This window comes from Microcebus murinus, chromosome 2, assembly GCF_040939455.1.
Source record: "Microcebus murinus isolate Inina chromosome 2, M.murinus_Inina_mat1.0, whole genome shotgun sequence".
Taxonomy (NCBI): domain Eukaryota; kingdom Metazoa; phylum Chordata; class Mammalia; order Primates; family Cheirogaleidae; genus Microcebus; species Microcebus murinus.
Window position 1 is genome coordinate 2039522 of NC_134105.1, and position 17273 is coordinate 2056794.

At 57.9% G+C, this 17273-nt stretch overlaps 2 protein-coding genes across 4 annotated transcripts in view; one reads left to right on the top strand and one right to left on the bottom strand.

The window, feature by feature from the left end:
• The window catches only part of NPHP4 (nephrocystin 4), a 122419-nt gene extending 115943 nt beyond the window's left edge, over window positions 1-6476 (bottom strand). Inside the window, exons 1-2 of the mRNA XM_075993418.1 lie at window positions 6314-6476; window positions 2989-3161 (exon numbers count right to left, since the gene is read on the bottom strand). Of these exons, the coding sequence (XP_075849533.1) occupies window positions 2989-3132 (144 nt within the window). The 5' untranslated portion in view covers window positions 3133-3161; window positions 6314-6476. The remainder of the gene's footprint in view (window positions 1-2988; window positions 3162-6313) is intronic.
• Window positions 6477-6701: 225 nt separating this feature from the next.
• KCNAB2 (potassium voltage-gated channel subfamily A regulatory beta subunit 2) overlaps window positions 6702-17273 on the top strand; it is an 83423-nt gene continuing 72851 nt past the window's right edge. For 2 of the 3 annotated variants that reach the window (XM_075993421.1, XM_075993441.1), the window contains exon 1: window positions 6702-6847. The gene's annotated coding sequence lies outside the window, so the exon portion shown is untranslated. The remainder of the gene's footprint in view (window positions 6848-17273) is intronic. The other variant, XM_075993430.1, reaches the window with a different exon arrangement.

The window sequence follows — 17273 nt, forward strand, 5'->3', positions numbered from 1 at the left end:
TGGTCTCGGCAGCCCCAAAACAGGTGCACACACACCTCGGGGTCCTCATGTTTCCCTGATGATCACCATCTCCATGAAATGCCCCTTTGTCTCTGGCAACGTTCTTCCCTTTGAAACCCACTGTGTCTGACGCTCGTATAGTCACAAAGCTCCCTCCTGCTTCGTGTTCACGTGGCGTGTCATTTCCCATCTTTTCACTTTCCACCTGTTTATGTCTTTATGTTTAAAGTGTACTTTTTGGCAGGGCGCGGTGGCTCACGCCTGTAATCCTAGCTCTCTGGGAGGCCGAGGCGGGCGGATTGCTCGAGGTCAGGAGTTCGAAACCAGCCTGAGCAAGAGCGAGACCCCGTCTCTACTATAAATAGAAAGAAACTAATTGGCCAACTAAAAATATATATACAAAAAATTAGCCGGGCGTGGTGGCGCATGCCTGTAGTCCCAACTACTCAGGAGGCTGAGGCAGCAGGATCACTTGAGCCCAGGAGTTTGAGGTTGCTGTGAGCTAGGCTGCTGCCACAGCACTCACTCTAGCCTGAGCAATAAAGTGAGACTCTGTCTCAAAAAAAAAAGAGAGAGTTTAAAAAAAATAAAAAATAATAAAAAAATAAAAAATAAAGTGTACTTTTTTCTAAACAACATATAATTGGGTCTTAAATGACAACTTTTAACATACGACCTTGGATCAGGAATTTCACTTGTAGGAATTATTCTACAGACATATATGCACATGAAAAAAAAGATATAAATTAGGTTCTTCCTTGTAGCAGTGTCTGTAGTAGCAAATGACTGGAAAAAAGTCTAAATGTCCATCAGTAAGGGCCTAACTAAATAAATGATGGCACATCCATAGAAACAAACACTATGTAGTCTTAAGAAAGAGTAAGAAAATTCTCATGTAATAACATGAACAATCTATAAGACATATTGTTATGAATTTTTTAATAAAGCAAGGTACAAAACAGAGTATTGTTAAGTACCATTTATATGTTTAAAAAGGAAAAACATACACAGGTATATTTATACATTGTATTTGCTTACAATTTCTGGAAAGTTATACAAAAACAGGTAACACTGGGTGCCTTGGAGACACTGTGGTATGATTCACTTTCTCTCTGTATCCTTGTCAACTTTGAACTATGTGATTATCTTTTCAAAAATAAATAAATGAAACAGGGTAATAAATAAAATTTCCTACATAAAATTAGGAAAGGGGAAAGTCCCAAGCCATCAACTACCTTGGGAGCTTCTAGAAGGCAGCGGCAGCTGAGCCAGGCTACGTCATAGTGGCCACCTAGAGCCATGTCACCTGGGCAGCTGACTCTGTTCTTCTCAGCATAACGTGGATAAGACGACAACTACTGCACAGGGCTCTTGTGAGGACCAAGTGAATTAACACAAGTGCTTGGAAGTCGTAAAAGTAGTTGCTACCCAGTCCCCAACACAGTGGCAAAGATGTAGCTGGTGCTCAAACAGAGGGTTTGGAATCGGACGATGCAGGACATGGGTGATTTAATCACTGGGCATTATTCCTAGACCAAGCACTCCAACAACTTTGAATGTATACAACTATCATTCCGCCAGCTACAGAGGAAAGTGGTCTTGCCAAACCAGACACCATAAGAAGCTACATGTTTACACTGGCAGGCCCAGATCCTTCGTGTGCACCCCACAGGCCACCAGGCCTCATGGGGACAATTCAATCACATGGGCACTCTGCGGCCAACAGCATGGAACCATGAACTTGTCCAGTAGTTCCTGCCAGCTGAAGGGCACAGATGGATGTGGGGCCATGAGGGCAGTGCCCTGAGTGTGCAAAGGCAGTGTGGCACATGCAGCCATACGCAGAGCTACCAGGATGCCCAGAGTTCACGCCTGCAGTCCTCACTGTAAGGCTGAAATCAGGCCGTGCGGAGCCATGCACAAGGCCACCTGGTTTCAAAACAGCAGTTCTTGGCCGGGCGCGGTGGCTCACGCCTGTAATCCTAGCACTCTGGGAGGCCAAGGAGGGAGGATCGCTCAAGGTCAGGAGTTCAAAACCAGCCTGAGCAAGAGTGAGACCCCGTCTCTACTAAAAATAGAAAGAAATTAATTGGCCAACTAAAAATATATAGAAAAAATTAGCCAGGCATGGTGGCACATGCCTGTAGTCCCAGTTACTTGGGAAGCTGAGGCAGGAGGATTGCTTGAGCCCAGGAGTTTGAGGTTGCTGTGAGCCAGGCTGACATCACGACACTCTAGCCCGGGCAACAGAGTGAGACTCTGTCTCAAAAATAAAATAATAAAAGAAAAACAGCAGTTCTTTAAGTGTGGTCCCCAAGCCCCTGAGGTTCAGAGAGATCCTGCCAGGGGCTCCACAAGGGCAAATACCCAGATGTTATTTGTCTTTTTCACCATGTTGACATCTGAACTGAGAGAAAGGAGGCCACTTGGATTTTTAAATTTCTCCACTTTAGGCAGAAACAAAGCCTTACCCAGTATCAAAAGTGCTGACCAAGTCCCTGAATCACATATTCTCTTTGCTGATGGGCCACTTTGCCTCTGAATACTGCCAAGGCCCAAGGTAATGGGTACGGTGGTAGGACGCAAGTAAATAAGTGAAAATCAATACAGATGCTCCTCGACTCACACTGGGGTCCCATTCCGATAAACGCACCATAAGTTGAAAATACTGCAAGCGAAAAATGCACTTCATATGCCTAACCTACATCGTTGCTTAGCCTAGCCTACCTTAAATGCACTTGGAGCATTCACATTAGCCTACGTGGGCAAAACCACCTAGCACAAAGCCTATTTTATAATAAAGTGTTAAATAGCCCATGTGATTTATTAAATACTGCACAGAATGTAAAAAGCAGAATGGCTGTATGGATACGACCACACAATCCTAAGTTGAACCGCAGTAAGTTTGGGAACCACATTTATTGGAAACCTCATCTCAGTGAAAGCAGTAACAATGTGCTTTTGATAATAAACGGCAAATTTCATTACCTGCTTAATTATTGGCCCGTCAAGCCACTTCAGGACACACTGAAATGCTGTGGATTCCTTCAACAGCTGGCGTGCTCTCTGCGGGTGGGGAGGGACAAGCACGTTTTGGGCAAAGATCCTGTGCCAGTCATTCATGCTGCCCATCTGAGGATCACCTGGGCCTCCAGGATTCCCTGTGCCATTCATGTTCAAAAGAAGAAAAGAAGTTATGAGGGCCACGGTGATCAGAGCAATTCTGAAAGTTTCCTGCCTCCCACCGAATCCCGGAGGACTCTCCATCCCTGAAACCAGGCTCTGCCATCCCGCCCTCCACGCCCCAGCGCAGCAGATGGGGTTGCTGGCGGGCACGCGCGGCCTTCCCTCGCTCCAGACAAGCCTCCGCCTCCCTCCATGGGCCAGCCGCAGCGTGACTGCCCCAGCCTCCGCGACTGATTTAGGACGGGCACACACGGGGTTGCTTTCTACAGCCGTGGAGGCCGAGTGCTGCACCTGGGGTGAGTGGCAGCTGAGATCCAGCCCTGGTGTGCTGCTGTCGTGCAGGGCGCCCAGGGAGCCCAGGGAGCACGAGAGGAGGAACACAACTACTGGAACAGAGAGGCCATCAGCCTGAAACTGCCAGGGGCTACCTCAAGAGCAGCTAGCTTGAGATACACAAAAACAGGCAGAGAGGAAAGGTTGCCGCCATTAGAGCCCTGGCTCTAGGGTGCCCTAACACCAGTCACCCCAGGACACCTCGGATTCATGGGTAAAGTCTTCCGTTGCTAAAGCCATCTGGGGGTGGGTTTCAAGCGTTACCCAGCTTTAGTGACCCAGCCCATGACGAGTATTATCCGTCCCCTTCCAGCCATACAGGGATCTGAACCTTCTCTAGACATCTTTTCCGCTGACGCAGAATCCTGAGACCTTGGCATTGAGAAGAGGCTGCAGTCTGTGCGCTGAGATGGTAAGCAAGCAGGAAGGGCGGCGGGGCTGCTCTTTTAAGACAGCAGATCTCTTAAGTGTGGCTCCCAAGCCCCAGAGGTTCAGAGAGACCCTGTCAGGGGCTCCATGAGGCCAAAACCATTTGCATAGTATCCAGATGTTACTTGTCTGTTTCGCCATGACGACCTGCACCGACAGAGCACAGGAACAGTGGGCGAGGCTCCTGGGGCCTCGGCACACCCAAGGCAGCAAACGGTACTGGGTGGCACACGCCCCGCTAGCAGGAAAAGCGCACGGCTACACTTAAGAACGTCCTTGGTGAAGCCAGGGAAACTGTTAATTTTATTACTTCTGGACATTTTTTAACATCCTGTGTGGCAAAATGGGAAATACACAAAAGCATTTCTGCTGAGAACCGACGGGCAGTGGCCATCCTGGGGAAGCCCCGCGGTGCCTGTTCGGGGCTTCGAGCGGAACACACGGCTTTCTTCACTCACCAGCACCACTTTTACTACAAAGGATGACTGATAGACAAGCTATGGTTATTCTAACTTGAGTACTTGGCAGACGTTTTTGAGTAAGCACGTCACTTCACGGAAAACTGTGATAAAAATGGAGGTTTCAAGCAAAAATTAGAACTGAGAACGTCTGTATCCTTCACCAGGAGCCCGACAGCTTCAAGACTTCCCTGACGAGACTGGCAGTAACAGAACGAATGCGATCTCCTGAGACTGCTGATTACACGTGTCAATATTTGGAAGGTCTGCAGGACTCAGTGAACCAGCATTGTCCAAATGCACAATGCATAATGATACAAAATTCTGCAAGAATAAAGGATCTATCCAAAGTACAAGTACAAGGATTTTAATGCTATAGAGTATGAAAAGTTCATTGATATAAGACTCCACTTTGGAACAAATCTTTAAGAAACTACATGGAGTTTAGGTGTGCCATCAAATATCCACAATTATCTAAAAGACTCTTCTCCTAACTAGATGTGGATGGATTTCCTCTCTCTCTCTCCCTCCTCTCCGACTTTAGGAACGACTCTCACACTCCTGCCTGTTTCCAACCTACAAAATTAGGTCCCTGAAGTTTCCTTGAGATCTTTCTTTCTGCGATCTATTCAACAAATGTTTACCAACCACCTTCTGCGTTCCAGCACATAGGAAAACAAACTGTCAAATGTCCTGTCTTCAAGAATCCAGAAATCCAGAGGCGGAGAAGGCAAGAGGGTGAGTGTGAGTAGTACACGAACATGCATGCAACCGGACCAGGGATGGGGGCATGGGCCAGAAAGGCTGAAGAGGTGAAGCTGGGCTTAAGACCCACGAATAGGGGTTCCCAGGGAAAGGGAGGGGCAGGGGGTGTGGAGGCTTGGTGAGGCACAGGGAAGCCTCCTTTCCAGAAGTGAAGGAGGTGTGGAATGCCCGAGACCCAGATGCCTTGGGGAACCTTCAGAGAAGTAGAGGTTTGATTAAGCACTGCCTGGAATTCCCTCACTCAAGGAGCATTCTTCCAGCACCTACTCTGTGCTAGGACCCAGGAGAATGGGTCCTGAACACAGAAGACAAGCTCATTGCCCCATGGAATTTATACTGAAGCCAGATCGAGACAGGCACCAAAGACACAGCTGTAACCTACGAAGACTGCACAGGGGGGCTGCAAGCGAGACCTAGGACCAGAAAGCACTGCCCGTCGTCGTCGAAAATACTCTTTCCCAACAACACACCGGAGGCAGGATCCAGCGGAGTGTATGACGCCAGACCTGCAGAGATCTCAGGCTGAAGTGGGGCCTGCCAATCCGAGGGGCGGGCGGGGGCCGGCCTGCGTCAGTGGGGAAGGGCGGCCCGGAGGTCCGGGCAGCAGGGACGGGGAGAGGAAGGCCGCAGCGGCCCCGAGAACAGAGCCTCACGGGCACATCCGAGGGCCGCAGCCTGGGGAAGGGATGGCCGAAGGGATGGGCAGGTCGCAAGGGCCACCTGGCAGGTGCCCGCGGGAAAGTGCGCGCGGACGAGGGCGGCGAGAACCAAAGCCCCCGGCAGGGCCCGGGTGATCTGCACCGTCCTCGCCTCAGCCGGGGCTGCAGAGGGCGAGGGGCCGGGAGCAGAGGGAGGAGGGCGGAGGGCGGAGGGCGGAGGGCGAACACCAGGGAGCCCAAGACGCCCAACTGCACCGGGCGGCCGGGCCGCGCCAAGTGTCCGGGAATGGGGGACGACTGCCGCAGGTACAGCCCCGCGCCGCACCCCGCAGGCTCCGGGTCCCCACGCACGGGCGCGACGGACTATACCACCTCCGAGCCCCGCGGCCCCGGCGGGCCCAGCTGGCACCCGCGCCCGCAGGCCACGTCCAGCCTCCCCGCGGCGCCGGCCCACATGGTTCCGCCCGCCGCGGGCAGCGTTACCTAGGAGACGGGCCCGCCACAGCCGCGCCGGGAGCGACCAGGCCCAGCTTTCGAGGAAGCTGCCCCACGACGGACCCAGAGGCCCGGTGCCCAGCGGAGCCGCAGGCCTCGCGGGCCAAGGACCGGCCGAGGCGGGGTGCCCCGTCCGCTGCCACCCGCGGGACGAGCCTCGGAAGGCGGCGCACCGCGCGCTAAGGCCGAGAACCCGCCTCACGTCACCTTCGGCGTCAGGGCCGCGGGGCCAATCAGAGCCCAAGTCGAGGAGCTACGCTGCGCGAGCGCCAGCCAATCGGCGAAGCAGCGGGCCCGTCCTGATTTGCATGACCGCAAGCTCTCAGCCAATGGGAACGTGACTGGCGTGAATTCCAGCCAATGAGAAGCTGGAGAAGGCGTGGCCCCAGGCGTCCCACGAGGTGAAGATGCTGCGAGCGGAACCTGCCCGAGCGAGCGGGATTCGGGGGCGCTGAAGTCGCAGGGGCAGGGCGGGAAGGAAGATCCGGAGCGAGGCACAGGATCCGGAGCTGGAGCCCCCAGGTGAGTGCAGGGGGAGACCCCAGCGGGCCGCGCTTTCCTAGGACCTGCGCCGGGAGAGCGGCGGCGGGCACTGCCGTCCCTTCATCTCCGTTTGCCCGGCCCTGCGTCCCTGTCCCCGCCGCCGTCTCACCTCCCCAGCCTCCTCACCTCCTCGGTCGTCTCCCTTCCCCCATCCCATCCTCTCTTTCCTTCCCTGTCATCCGCCTGACCTTTCAGCCTGCACCCCCGACCCGTGCCCCAAACTTCATCCCTCTGCTGCATCCCACGGTGCGCCTCGCCCCCCATCTCTGCCCCCTCCCACCCTGCAGCCTCGCCTCCCCTTCCCCTGTTGTCCTCCGCGTCCCCTCTCCCGGCCTCTGCGCAGCCCCGTCGGAGCGCTCCTGGGCCCGTCGTCCTCATCGCTGCCCCTTGCTGCTCCGCAAGGCTCGTCCTTCGCCCTCGCTGCCTGCCCGTGTCCCTCTAGTCCCAGTCCCCCTCCTCCCTGCCATTCTGCACCTTACCCCTCCGACCTCTCCCCATGGGCGCCCTCTCTGCATGGTACCCTGCTCCCCAGGACCTTGGCACTCCCTTCCTGCACCACTTCCTGGGGCTACTTACACCCCCACACCACACCCCTGTGTCTGGCCCCCATCTTCAGCTTCTCCCTCATTCATGCCGAGGCCCTGGCACAAAGCATTTCCCCACCTCCCTACCTGCTGCTGCTGCTTCAGGATGTAGAGACCCAGCTGCTGCACCGCTTCCTGCTGCAGTAGCAGCAGCCAGCGTACCTGCCCACCTTCCCACCCTCCCATCCTGGCGCATATTGGCGCATCCTGGCGTCGCTCCTCCTGGCATTTGTCCTGGGGGCTCCTGCAGGGGCTATGCTTTTTCTGAAGCATCCTGGGGTGCTCCAGGTGGGGAACCCCTTAGCACCCTCCTCCCTAGCCACTGTCTCCCTCCACACCCCACCCCCACTTTCCTGCTCAGCCTTACTTTGTGATTCAGCATTTTTGGGGTTGGTAACTTTCTTTGCTTCCTGTCATGACAGGGACCTGGCTATGGGGCTGAAGGCAGGGGTCTTGACCTTCGGTTGGTAGGGCCACCTTAGGACCCAGACCTGAACTGCCTGGTTGGGAGAGGGCTGTGGTGCGACCGTCTTCGGTGGGGGTTGCTTTTCCTCCCTTTCATTTGTCTGCCCCGTGTTGAACCAAATCCAGAGGGAGATGACATAAGTAATAGCTCTTGGGGAAATGGGCTATTAGCATTTATGGAAATTAATACATCCATATCTGAGGAGCAAGAACACCAAGTTCAGGCCACAGCTGTCCCATTGTCTGTCATTTCAGGATTTCTTCTATCTCTGCAACTTCTCCTCCCCCTCAAAAACACCAGCCCCCACCCCACCCCACCCCACACACACACACTTCCAATGCGGAGAGCAAGCTCTCACTCTGCTAAGGAACCCGCATTCCGACCTCACGTTGCAGGGTTTGGAGACCTGCATGTGGAGAGTCGCATCTACCCACCTGATTCTCACTGGGCGGACGTGTCTGCTGCAGAGCCCAGGCTGGTGTGCAGCTCTGGGCTCCAAGCCCTGTGCTCTCACGGCATGGGGCCCTCAGAGTGCACACGCACCCCCCGCCCCAGTCCTGTCTATCAGGCTCAAGGTGCAGCCTCTCCAGGCTCACACTCAGTGACACTGACGGTGTTTGGGCTGCAGCACATCCCTGCCTCGAAAGCAGCCTGGTGGAGGCTTCCCTTATAAAACCAACGTTCATTCTTTTTTCTCTCTCTCTTTGCTACACCAGTTAACAAACGCTTTGTAGGTGCTGACTAGCGCCCAGGGACTGAGCCAGGCAGTGGGGCTGAGGGGGTGTCATGAAAAATGCAAAACCCTTTTCACGTGTTTCTTGTGTTCAAAACCCTTGGGGTCTGGATACAGAGCCTGGCTTGGAGGAAAGGCGCACAAAACCAGTAGCACACGGGAGATGGGGCCCAGGCCGCAGGTGCCAGGGAGGTGCAGGGGCCAGGAGGCCTGAGGGCTGGGCAGCTGGGGGAGGCTTTGTGCCCTTGGGCTGGCTGGCTTGCTCTCCTTTTTCAAAAATCTTCTGAAACCCAAATGATTCAGGAGGAAGTGAGTGACACAGAGTTTTGATTTGGCAGTTTCCGTTAAGGGCTTAGAGGGAGGGGGCCTCCCGTAGGCTTTCCTCTGTGTTGGTGTCTGCCGTGGCAACTGGGCAAACACCTTCTGTGTTGAAGGAAAGCCTACTCCACCGCGAGAACGCTGGGGAACGGGTTTCCATGTCCAGGGAGGGACTTTGGCCAGAAGCAGCTCGTGTTTGGTCCTTGGCTAAATTCTCGGTGACCAGAGGTCCCAGGGTCAAAGTGCTCTCTTGGTGTCCTTGAGTAAGGAGGCAGAAGAGGGCAGCACTTGGGAAGGAGGTGTCAGGGCCAGAGACCCCACGCCTCCCTCTACCCCTTCTCCCCGCACCAGGGGGCCGCGGCTCACAGAGGCAAGGACTCTAAAGCTGCAGGGGTGTTCGCCCAACACGTAAGCGTCTTCTCCCTCTGAGGAGTGACAGAGCCCAGAGGGAGAGGCTTCTCCAGGGTCTCGCAGGCAGGGTGGAGCCGCTTGGGCCCCATGCTTCCTACTCATTTGCGCCCATCCACTTCTCTAGCTTTCCAAGCTGGGGGAAGCCACCACCCCGAGGACATGGCCAGCTGCCCTTTGGGAAGGCCACTTTGGAGGTGTTGCTGACATTCACGGGAGAAGCCAGCGCCCTCGGGTGTGTCTGATTCACCGGAGGGGCTGTGGGGCGCAAGAGGTGCCACCAACCACAGAGAATTCTCCACGAACCCAGTCCTGCCTGGCCCCCAGGCCCCAGCTCGAGGGTGGCCAGAGAGATGGCTGAGTAGTCGGAGTAGTTGGAGTGGAGGCAGGGGGCCCAGGGCCAGGGTGGCATGGAGGGGAGGAGCTGCCCTCCCGACACTGGACTGTACTTCTGACCTCAGTTCTCCTCAGGTCCTGGTACATAACTCTGTGAGGTAGGCTGGTTAGCTGGGATGGGGAAACTGAGGCATAGGGCAGCAGCAAGACTGACTCCAGCCTCCCATCTAGGGAGGAAACCTTGACTGTGTTCCCGCCCTGCCAGGGCTCTGTGGCAGGGGCCCCTTCCGCCATCCACCCAGGCTCTGGCAGATGCCAGAAATCCCCACCTGTGCAGGAGGGAGTCTCCTCAGACACTCAGCAGGGTCAGGGTTCCATCCCGGGCCCTGAGGCAGATGGAAACTGTCCTTTCTCGTGACAAGGGAAGCCCTGCACTGCTCTTCCCCCGGTGACAGGCAGCCCACCATGCTCAGCCCTCTGCTCACTGCGTACCCCCACCCCACCCGCCCATCTTGGAGTGGGTCTGTCGAGAGGTGTGCTCTCTCTGCCCAGCCCATACTGAGCAGGCAGAGCAAATGGGGACTTCCTGGGCAAAGGACACATGCTGCCGGGGAGGGGGGTCTACACCTGGTCTTGGGCCTGTCACTGCCGGGTGGCTTGAGACTTTCCGTTCAGCCCGTGCTTGGGAAGCATGTGAGTCTCCCTGCCAGGTACACCCGAGCAGACGCTTGGTCTCTGTATCCTTCCCCACATCCTGGGGCACCCCAAGAGCAGGCCTTACTCGTCCTGTGCACGCGGGATGACCCCCAACCCATGGGCGCCCTGCTGCCAGCACGCCCAGGTCTCTAAGTCATATCCCTGCTGGACGGGGTCTCAGGAGGCCACTCCCTACTCTGCCAAGTGGCCACGCGGTTGAACCCAGAGACCCGGGAAGCTCGCCCACGTGGGGTTGTGTGCGTCACCCGTCACAGAGCCGACACCCCACACCTGTCCCACCTGCTTCCCAGGCACCTGCTCCCTTGACCTTCCTCCTTGCAGGCAGCCATCTGCGCCCTCTGCAGCACACGGCCCCGCAGAGCTGACTGTTTTGATGCCATGCTGGCTGCAGATAAAATAGGGTTGAGAAAAGGAGGAAAATGGTGGGGACCTGGCCCTCTTTCCCACCTGCTCTCCAGACAGAGTTAGACAGGCTTTCCTCAGGTGCCCTCAGCCCTGGCAGCGGGTGGTGGAGATCCGTCCGGCGCAGCGGCTGAGGGCCAGCGTACGTTTCTTCTCGGATCCTTGCGCTAGATTCCGAGACAAACCAGCAAGCCGCTCGCCGTGGGGCGGCTCATCAGCCCCTCCTTGGGTGTTGTAAGACCCTGCGTCAGGGCCCCAGGGGTCCTCTGTCGCCGCTGTGGCTCCTCGCCCGCAAAGGGTTCCTTCTCCAAGTCTCTGAGTCGTCTCTCGCCCTCTAAGCCACACGGCCTCCTTCTTGAATCTCCCTTTTTCTGGATGGGTGAAATGGTGCCTCCAGAGTAGACACCTGGGGACAGTCCCTGGCACACACAGGTGCTCAGTAACTGTCAGCTTCTCCCCTCCCAGGGCAAGACTGAGCCCAACCCCCGTCCTCCCTGGAGCCCAGGTGGCCCCTGCGCAGCCCAACTGAGCCTCCAGGAAAGCTAGGGCAGAGTGACTTGGGTTCCCTCCTGATCCGTTTCCTGAGCCCACTCGGGGCTCCTCGGAAGGGGCTGTCTGCTCCTGGGGAAGGGCCCGGGAGAGCCTTTCGGCCTGCTTTCATGGTAGAAGAGGGGAGGGAAGGGGAAGAGAGGGCAAGAGGAGAGAGCCCGCTGCCCTTGTCTGCTGGTCTGCAGAGAAGACTCCCCATACACCCCCCCCCGGGGAAAGAGGGACACACCCTGCCCTGGCCTCAGGCCTCCAGGAGGACAGCGAGCCTGCCCCGCCTGCACACCTGCCACCTGCCTGTCTGATCCCCTGCGCCGCACTCTGAGCACACTCGCCATCTTCCACCACGGATGTGTTTTCATTTTCCATCCCTTGGAAGTTTTGGGATCTTTCAGCACGAATGCAGGCCCTGATGTCCACAAGCTGTCAAATGCAGAAGGATCCAGAATTGTGCCTTGGAGCCCTGCCATCCTGAACACGCAGTGGTGGCAGGGGCTTTCTGGAAGCGGTGTCCTTCCCGCCCTTCTAGATATAGGAGGGTTAGAAACAGCTAGAATGCAGGGACAAGGAGATTCTAATGAATCCATTCATTAGAAAATAAATTTAAATTCAAAACATTATTTAAAACCTATGAATACCAATGAAGCGTGGAGACCTTTGCAGCAGACATTTGAAGGACCAGGGATGTGCAGGGCCCGCCCACTTCTGTCCTCTAGAGGCTGAGAGCCGGGAAAGGGCACAGCACCCACACGCCCGGAGCTGCCAGAGAAACCCTGCTGATGGCGAGGGAGGGACGGGGACAGGGGGACACCAGACCAGACCTTGAGGGACAGGCAGGCTAGTGAGAGGCCAAGCTGGGAAAGGACTTGGGGAGAGGGCACCGCACGGAAAGTCCACTGAGGGAGGACTGGGTGGTGGCCAGAGGCCCAGCGTGGTCACAGACAGGAGCGGGAACGCAGCCACGGTGGAGCTGGACGTGATGGTGCGGGAGGAAGAGGAGCCCCCAGGAGCCTCCCACGCTTTGCTCGCTGGGTCAGGCAGGCTGCTTAGACTCTCAGACGGGAAGTGCCGTGCTGGGTCTGCCACGCTGGGTCCGAGGTCCTGTCTCGACCAGTGGTGCTCATGGAAATTGAGAAGGCAGGGCTGGAGTTCACGTGAGAGGTGGGACGTGGAGGTGACAGCCACCTACCCCCCAATCTCACCCCTAACGGTGGACAGGGTCACCTGGGGGTAGTGCCAAGAGTGAAGTAGGCAGGAGACAGAGCCAGGGGAGCAGCCACGCGTACGGGGCTTGAGAAGGAAGGGGAAGGCGAAGACAGACAGGAGAAAACCCTGGATCACACCGGCCCAGGGAGGAGAGGGAGACAGGGTGGCAGTGTCCACTGCACAGGGTGGGGGGGTGGCTGCCGCCCAGGAGGCGTTCTGTGTTGGAGGGAAGACGGTGCCAGGCCCCCCAGAGTGGCGGGGAGGCACAGGGTGTCACAGATCCCCCACCGCTGGCTTCTAGCACCCCCCAGTCATCCTCACTCCCATCCGACTGATGCCAGACAGTGTGCGGCAAAGTGGCTTCCCTGAGGTGTCCAGGCCAGGGGGCAGAGGGCCAGGACCAGAGCCACAGCCCACTCTTCTGCCTACATGCCTCTGGAGAAATGTGACTGTGAAAGACAGAGGAGGAAGGTGAGAGCAGGGCTGCGGGCCCAGGGCATGGTGGGCACAGGAGGACCGTCCCCACGTCCATCAGCGGGACCCTCCTGCGTCGGCCCCTGCATGGCTATTTCCATGTGCATTCTCCCTCTTCCTGCCTCGTGGGGGCATTTCTAGGGACACCTGTGAACTACAGGCCAGACTCATCTCTCAGCCTTGCGATGGCTGCACAGCGCCACGGCACCAGCCGTGAGGGCGGGGTCTCTCAGGGGGGCCCAGGGCGGGCTGAGTGCTCCTGAGCGGGTGGTGCTCCCGCCAGGCCCATAGAATGTGAACATCCCCGGGGGTCCCTGTGTCACTCAGCAGGCCCCATGGTCCCTGGTGACTCTGATCCAGGGGTCCCAAGACTGTGCTTTGAGAAACACTCCGAGCTATTTCAGTCAACTGGTGAACTTTCCCGCCTCTGCCTCTCGCACACGAGGAGACCCTCCGAGATGGTCGACAGCTCTGGTGAGAGGGCTTCGCCGAGGTTTCTGCAATTCTCGGGAACGCATGAGGCCCACGTTCCACTGGAGTGACCTGCTACGCTTTTGCCAGCTTTGACTCTAAACTCGTGCTTTTCTGCTGCAGCGCGTGGCAAGATGCTGTTGTTAGCTTCCCGGTCCTCTTGGAACGCGATCTGGTTCGGGGATGCTGCCCGAAGGCTTGTGCACTGTCAAGGAGGCCAGGGCTGTATAGAGGAGCTGGGCCCCTCCCTCCGTTCCGTATCTGTCACCTGTCTGTGCCCGTCTGTCCAGACGTATCCTATGGCATGTCCCCTCCTCTCCCCTGCCTCTGCTCGGCTGGCCCCGCACGCCCTGCAGGGGGTATTGCCTTTCCCTGGCAGTGAGCACAAGGTATTTTTAGTCTCTCGGGCCAGGAGGTATTCAGGTGTCACGGACAGGAGGCCCAGAGCCGTCTCGTCCCTTTGCTTCTGTGAAGGACACCCTGTGATTTTGAGCAGATGATCAAAATCGCCCCTTTCCATGGGGACCAGGTGTACTTTGCTGCTCCTTGTGTACATCCTTCCCATTTAAAAGGCAGCAGGGGTGTCCCGGGGACATCGCCACGCTGCGCTAGGGCCTCTCAAGGCCCCAGGGATGCTGCCTGCCTTCCCTCCGTCCTGAAAGATGGGCTGGGAAAGGCCCCCGGGCGCGGCGGGCCAGCTCCCGTCCTGCCCGTGCACGTGACGTTATCAATGGGGCCCTGACCGAAGGCATTCCAGAGAAACAGAGCTGATTCTGGAAAAGAAGGACCCGTGTAGAAGAAGCCTATGGGCCACTGGGGCCTGGTGCACACCTGGGGGCCCAGTGATACCAGGCCAGACGGCGCTCTCCCACTCGGCTCTGCTCCGAGGCTGGTGGCTGAGCAATGTCACTCATTCCCCATTGACCCACGAGTCAGGGATGCAGACGAGGTTGCTGCCCTCAGGGCCTATGTCAGTAGGGGAGGAGGCACCCAGATGCCACTCAGGCCACCACCTAAGTCTCAGCGGTGTCCAGCCAGCATGGTCAGGAAAGGAGTGGCAGGGTGGCGCCAGGCCTGTAACTGGGGGGCGGAGGTGGCCTTCCAGGCAGGGGGCGCTGGGCACAAAGGCACAGAGACAGTGTGGGGAGGGGACACTGGCAGGCTGAGGTAGGGTCCCGGTGGCCTGGACATCATTAGAAGTTGCCTCCTGCCCTCTCTGTGCAGTGGAGCTGGGGCGTTCATCTGGCCTGCAGGAGAGGGAAGCCAACCAGGGTCCCCCACATCTTCAAGGCCCTGAGCCCTGCCCTGAGCCTGTCGTCCCCCCAGGGGGCCCCCGAGCTGTGCCAGCTGCCATGACCACCCCCAAAATATACACACAGAGCCTAGGTGCCACTGGCATCATTCCCTGCCGCACCGAGGGCTGGAAGGTTCTGGCAAGGCCCACTGGGGTGCTATTGGGAGGAATGCTTAGGGGAGAGGGTTTCTTCCCGCCCCCAGCAGCCTGGCAACCAGCTGCCGGAGCATCCCGGCCACCTGCTAGGCTGTGTGGGTGCCCAGGGCCTGGCTGGGCCTCAGGGTGCACCCACGCGGGTCCCAGGGAGCAGCCTGTGTGAGCAGCGGGGGCGGGGAGGGGGCCAGGCGAGGGGACCCTGACCCCCAGCCCCGGGAGGGGACCAGAGGGTACATGTCCCTGAGTGAGCAGGCTCGTAAACCGACACAGGCCCCTGTTTTGTCCAGTGTTGGGGCCGGGCTTCTGGGATCCCGCGGCCACAGGAAATTCCCTCCCTCCAGGCTCTTCCAATCTTTGACGCTGCGTAGCCCAGCCGTGTCGTTTTGAGGCAAGGGAAACGGGGGGAAGACTCGTACTTGTCATTAGAGCCAGGGTTGGGGTGCGGCTCTCTGACTGTGCCCCTCGCCAGTGTCCCGCAGGCCTCTGCCCAAGCACACTCCGCAGTGACCTTACCGCTGACGTCCGGCACCTCCTAGACCGTGGGCCCCGTGAGGACGGGGCGTGCCTGTCCCATCACCTCTGTGCCCCAGCTCAGCCACCTCATGAGGCCTGGGGACCAAGCTGGGCTTCCCGGGGGCAGGCAAAGGCTGCCCCCACCACAGGCCCCCTGCTTTTCCCTCCCCGGGGCTGGCCGTGGCAGGCAGGAACAAGCCTTCAGAGCCAGGTAGGACCACAGGGCCCCTCGCCTGCCTGAGGCCAACCTTGCCACTGGAGGCCCTTCCCCAAAGTGTCATCCCCCAGGGCACAATTCTGCCCTGAGCACCCTGCACAACAGGCAATGCCCAGGGGAGGGCAGAGGTGCGACAGACAGCCGCTGGGCCTAACGCCCAGCCAGCGATGGCAGGAGGCAGGGACACACCCCCCGCAGCTGAGGACGAGACAGAGCAGGTGCCTGCTGCGGCCTGGGCTGGCGTCAGGCTGATGGCCACAGGCTCTGGACCAAGGCCTCTGTCCCAGCCCCTCAGCCCTCCCATCTGGCAGCTTCAGCCATGCCCGAGACAGGACACAGGCCACAGCTCGTGATTTTACAACCAAGGCACTTAATTATGCCGAGGTAATTCCTTCAAACTGCAGGAACCGTCCCAGTGCATTCCCAGGGACAGGCGGAGAAGGCCAAGGTCCCAGGAGCAGAGTTGCAGGGAAGCTGAGGACTCCAGGCCTGCCTGGCTGGGGGTACGGGAAGGGGGCTGCAGGGAGAGGAGTCAGACACTGCCTTTGACTCTCTGGGAGGTGCTGGGGACAGTGAGTGACAAGGATTGCTATCCTTACCTGTATTGGCAGCTGCCACTTGTGGCTTTGCTCTTGGTCAGGCCCTTGCTTAACCCTTACAGCACTGACCCTTCATCCCCCGTGCCCCCAGCCCCCTCAGCGGGCACTGCCACAGCCTCTGCTTCCCAGGTGAGACCAGGCCCCATACCTCGCCTCAGGCCACACAGCTACCAAAGGACAGAGCTAGAACGTGCCCCCCTGGGCTCTTGAGCCTACGCCTTTGTCCACACACTAGCTGGGCAGGTGCTCACCAGTGTCCTCGCTCCTGGGCCAGGGTCACCAGGATGCCAAGTAAGGGGGGACCGCATGAGGACACAGCTCCAGCGCCTTGGCTGCTCTCCAGGACTCCCCGCCCCAGAACCTCCCCTCCCTGCCTCCCACACCTGGCCCCTTCCCACCGGAGGGGGGTCACTGAGTCAGAGGCAGGACGAGTGTGGTCGGGGAGGGACTCCTGCCCTCAGCACGCGCAGACGGGGCCCTGCTTTCTCCGCTCAGCGGCGTGGCGCCGGTGCTCCCCAAGCAGGGAGCGGTCACCGAGTGGCCACGTTAGGTCCTCCTGTTTCTCCATAATTCCCTGAAATGCTATTTCCCGAGAGAGCTGGCATCTTGTCGCTCTCCCAGCTAAGGCCGTGGGGGACATTTCCACGCATCCCGCTTATTTTTGGGCTATCAGGATGAAGTTACGTAAGTGGGATTTCTGGGTCCCAGGCTGCGGACCTGTGCTACCCAGTCACTTCCCAAACGGATTGCTCCACAAGCCCCAGCGTGTAGCAGTTTCCCTGCAACCTCATCAGCAGCGCGTGTTTGCATTTGAAAGCGTGTTTTTTTCTGTTAATCGTGCGGCAGCAAAGGCGCGGTGTCCCGTGGTTTTCTTGTGCACATGGTTTCATCCAGCGCGCTTAGACGGGTGCGGTGGAGTAAACTGCTTTCGGTTGCTGGCGCGGCGCCGAGTGGGCAGGTATTAA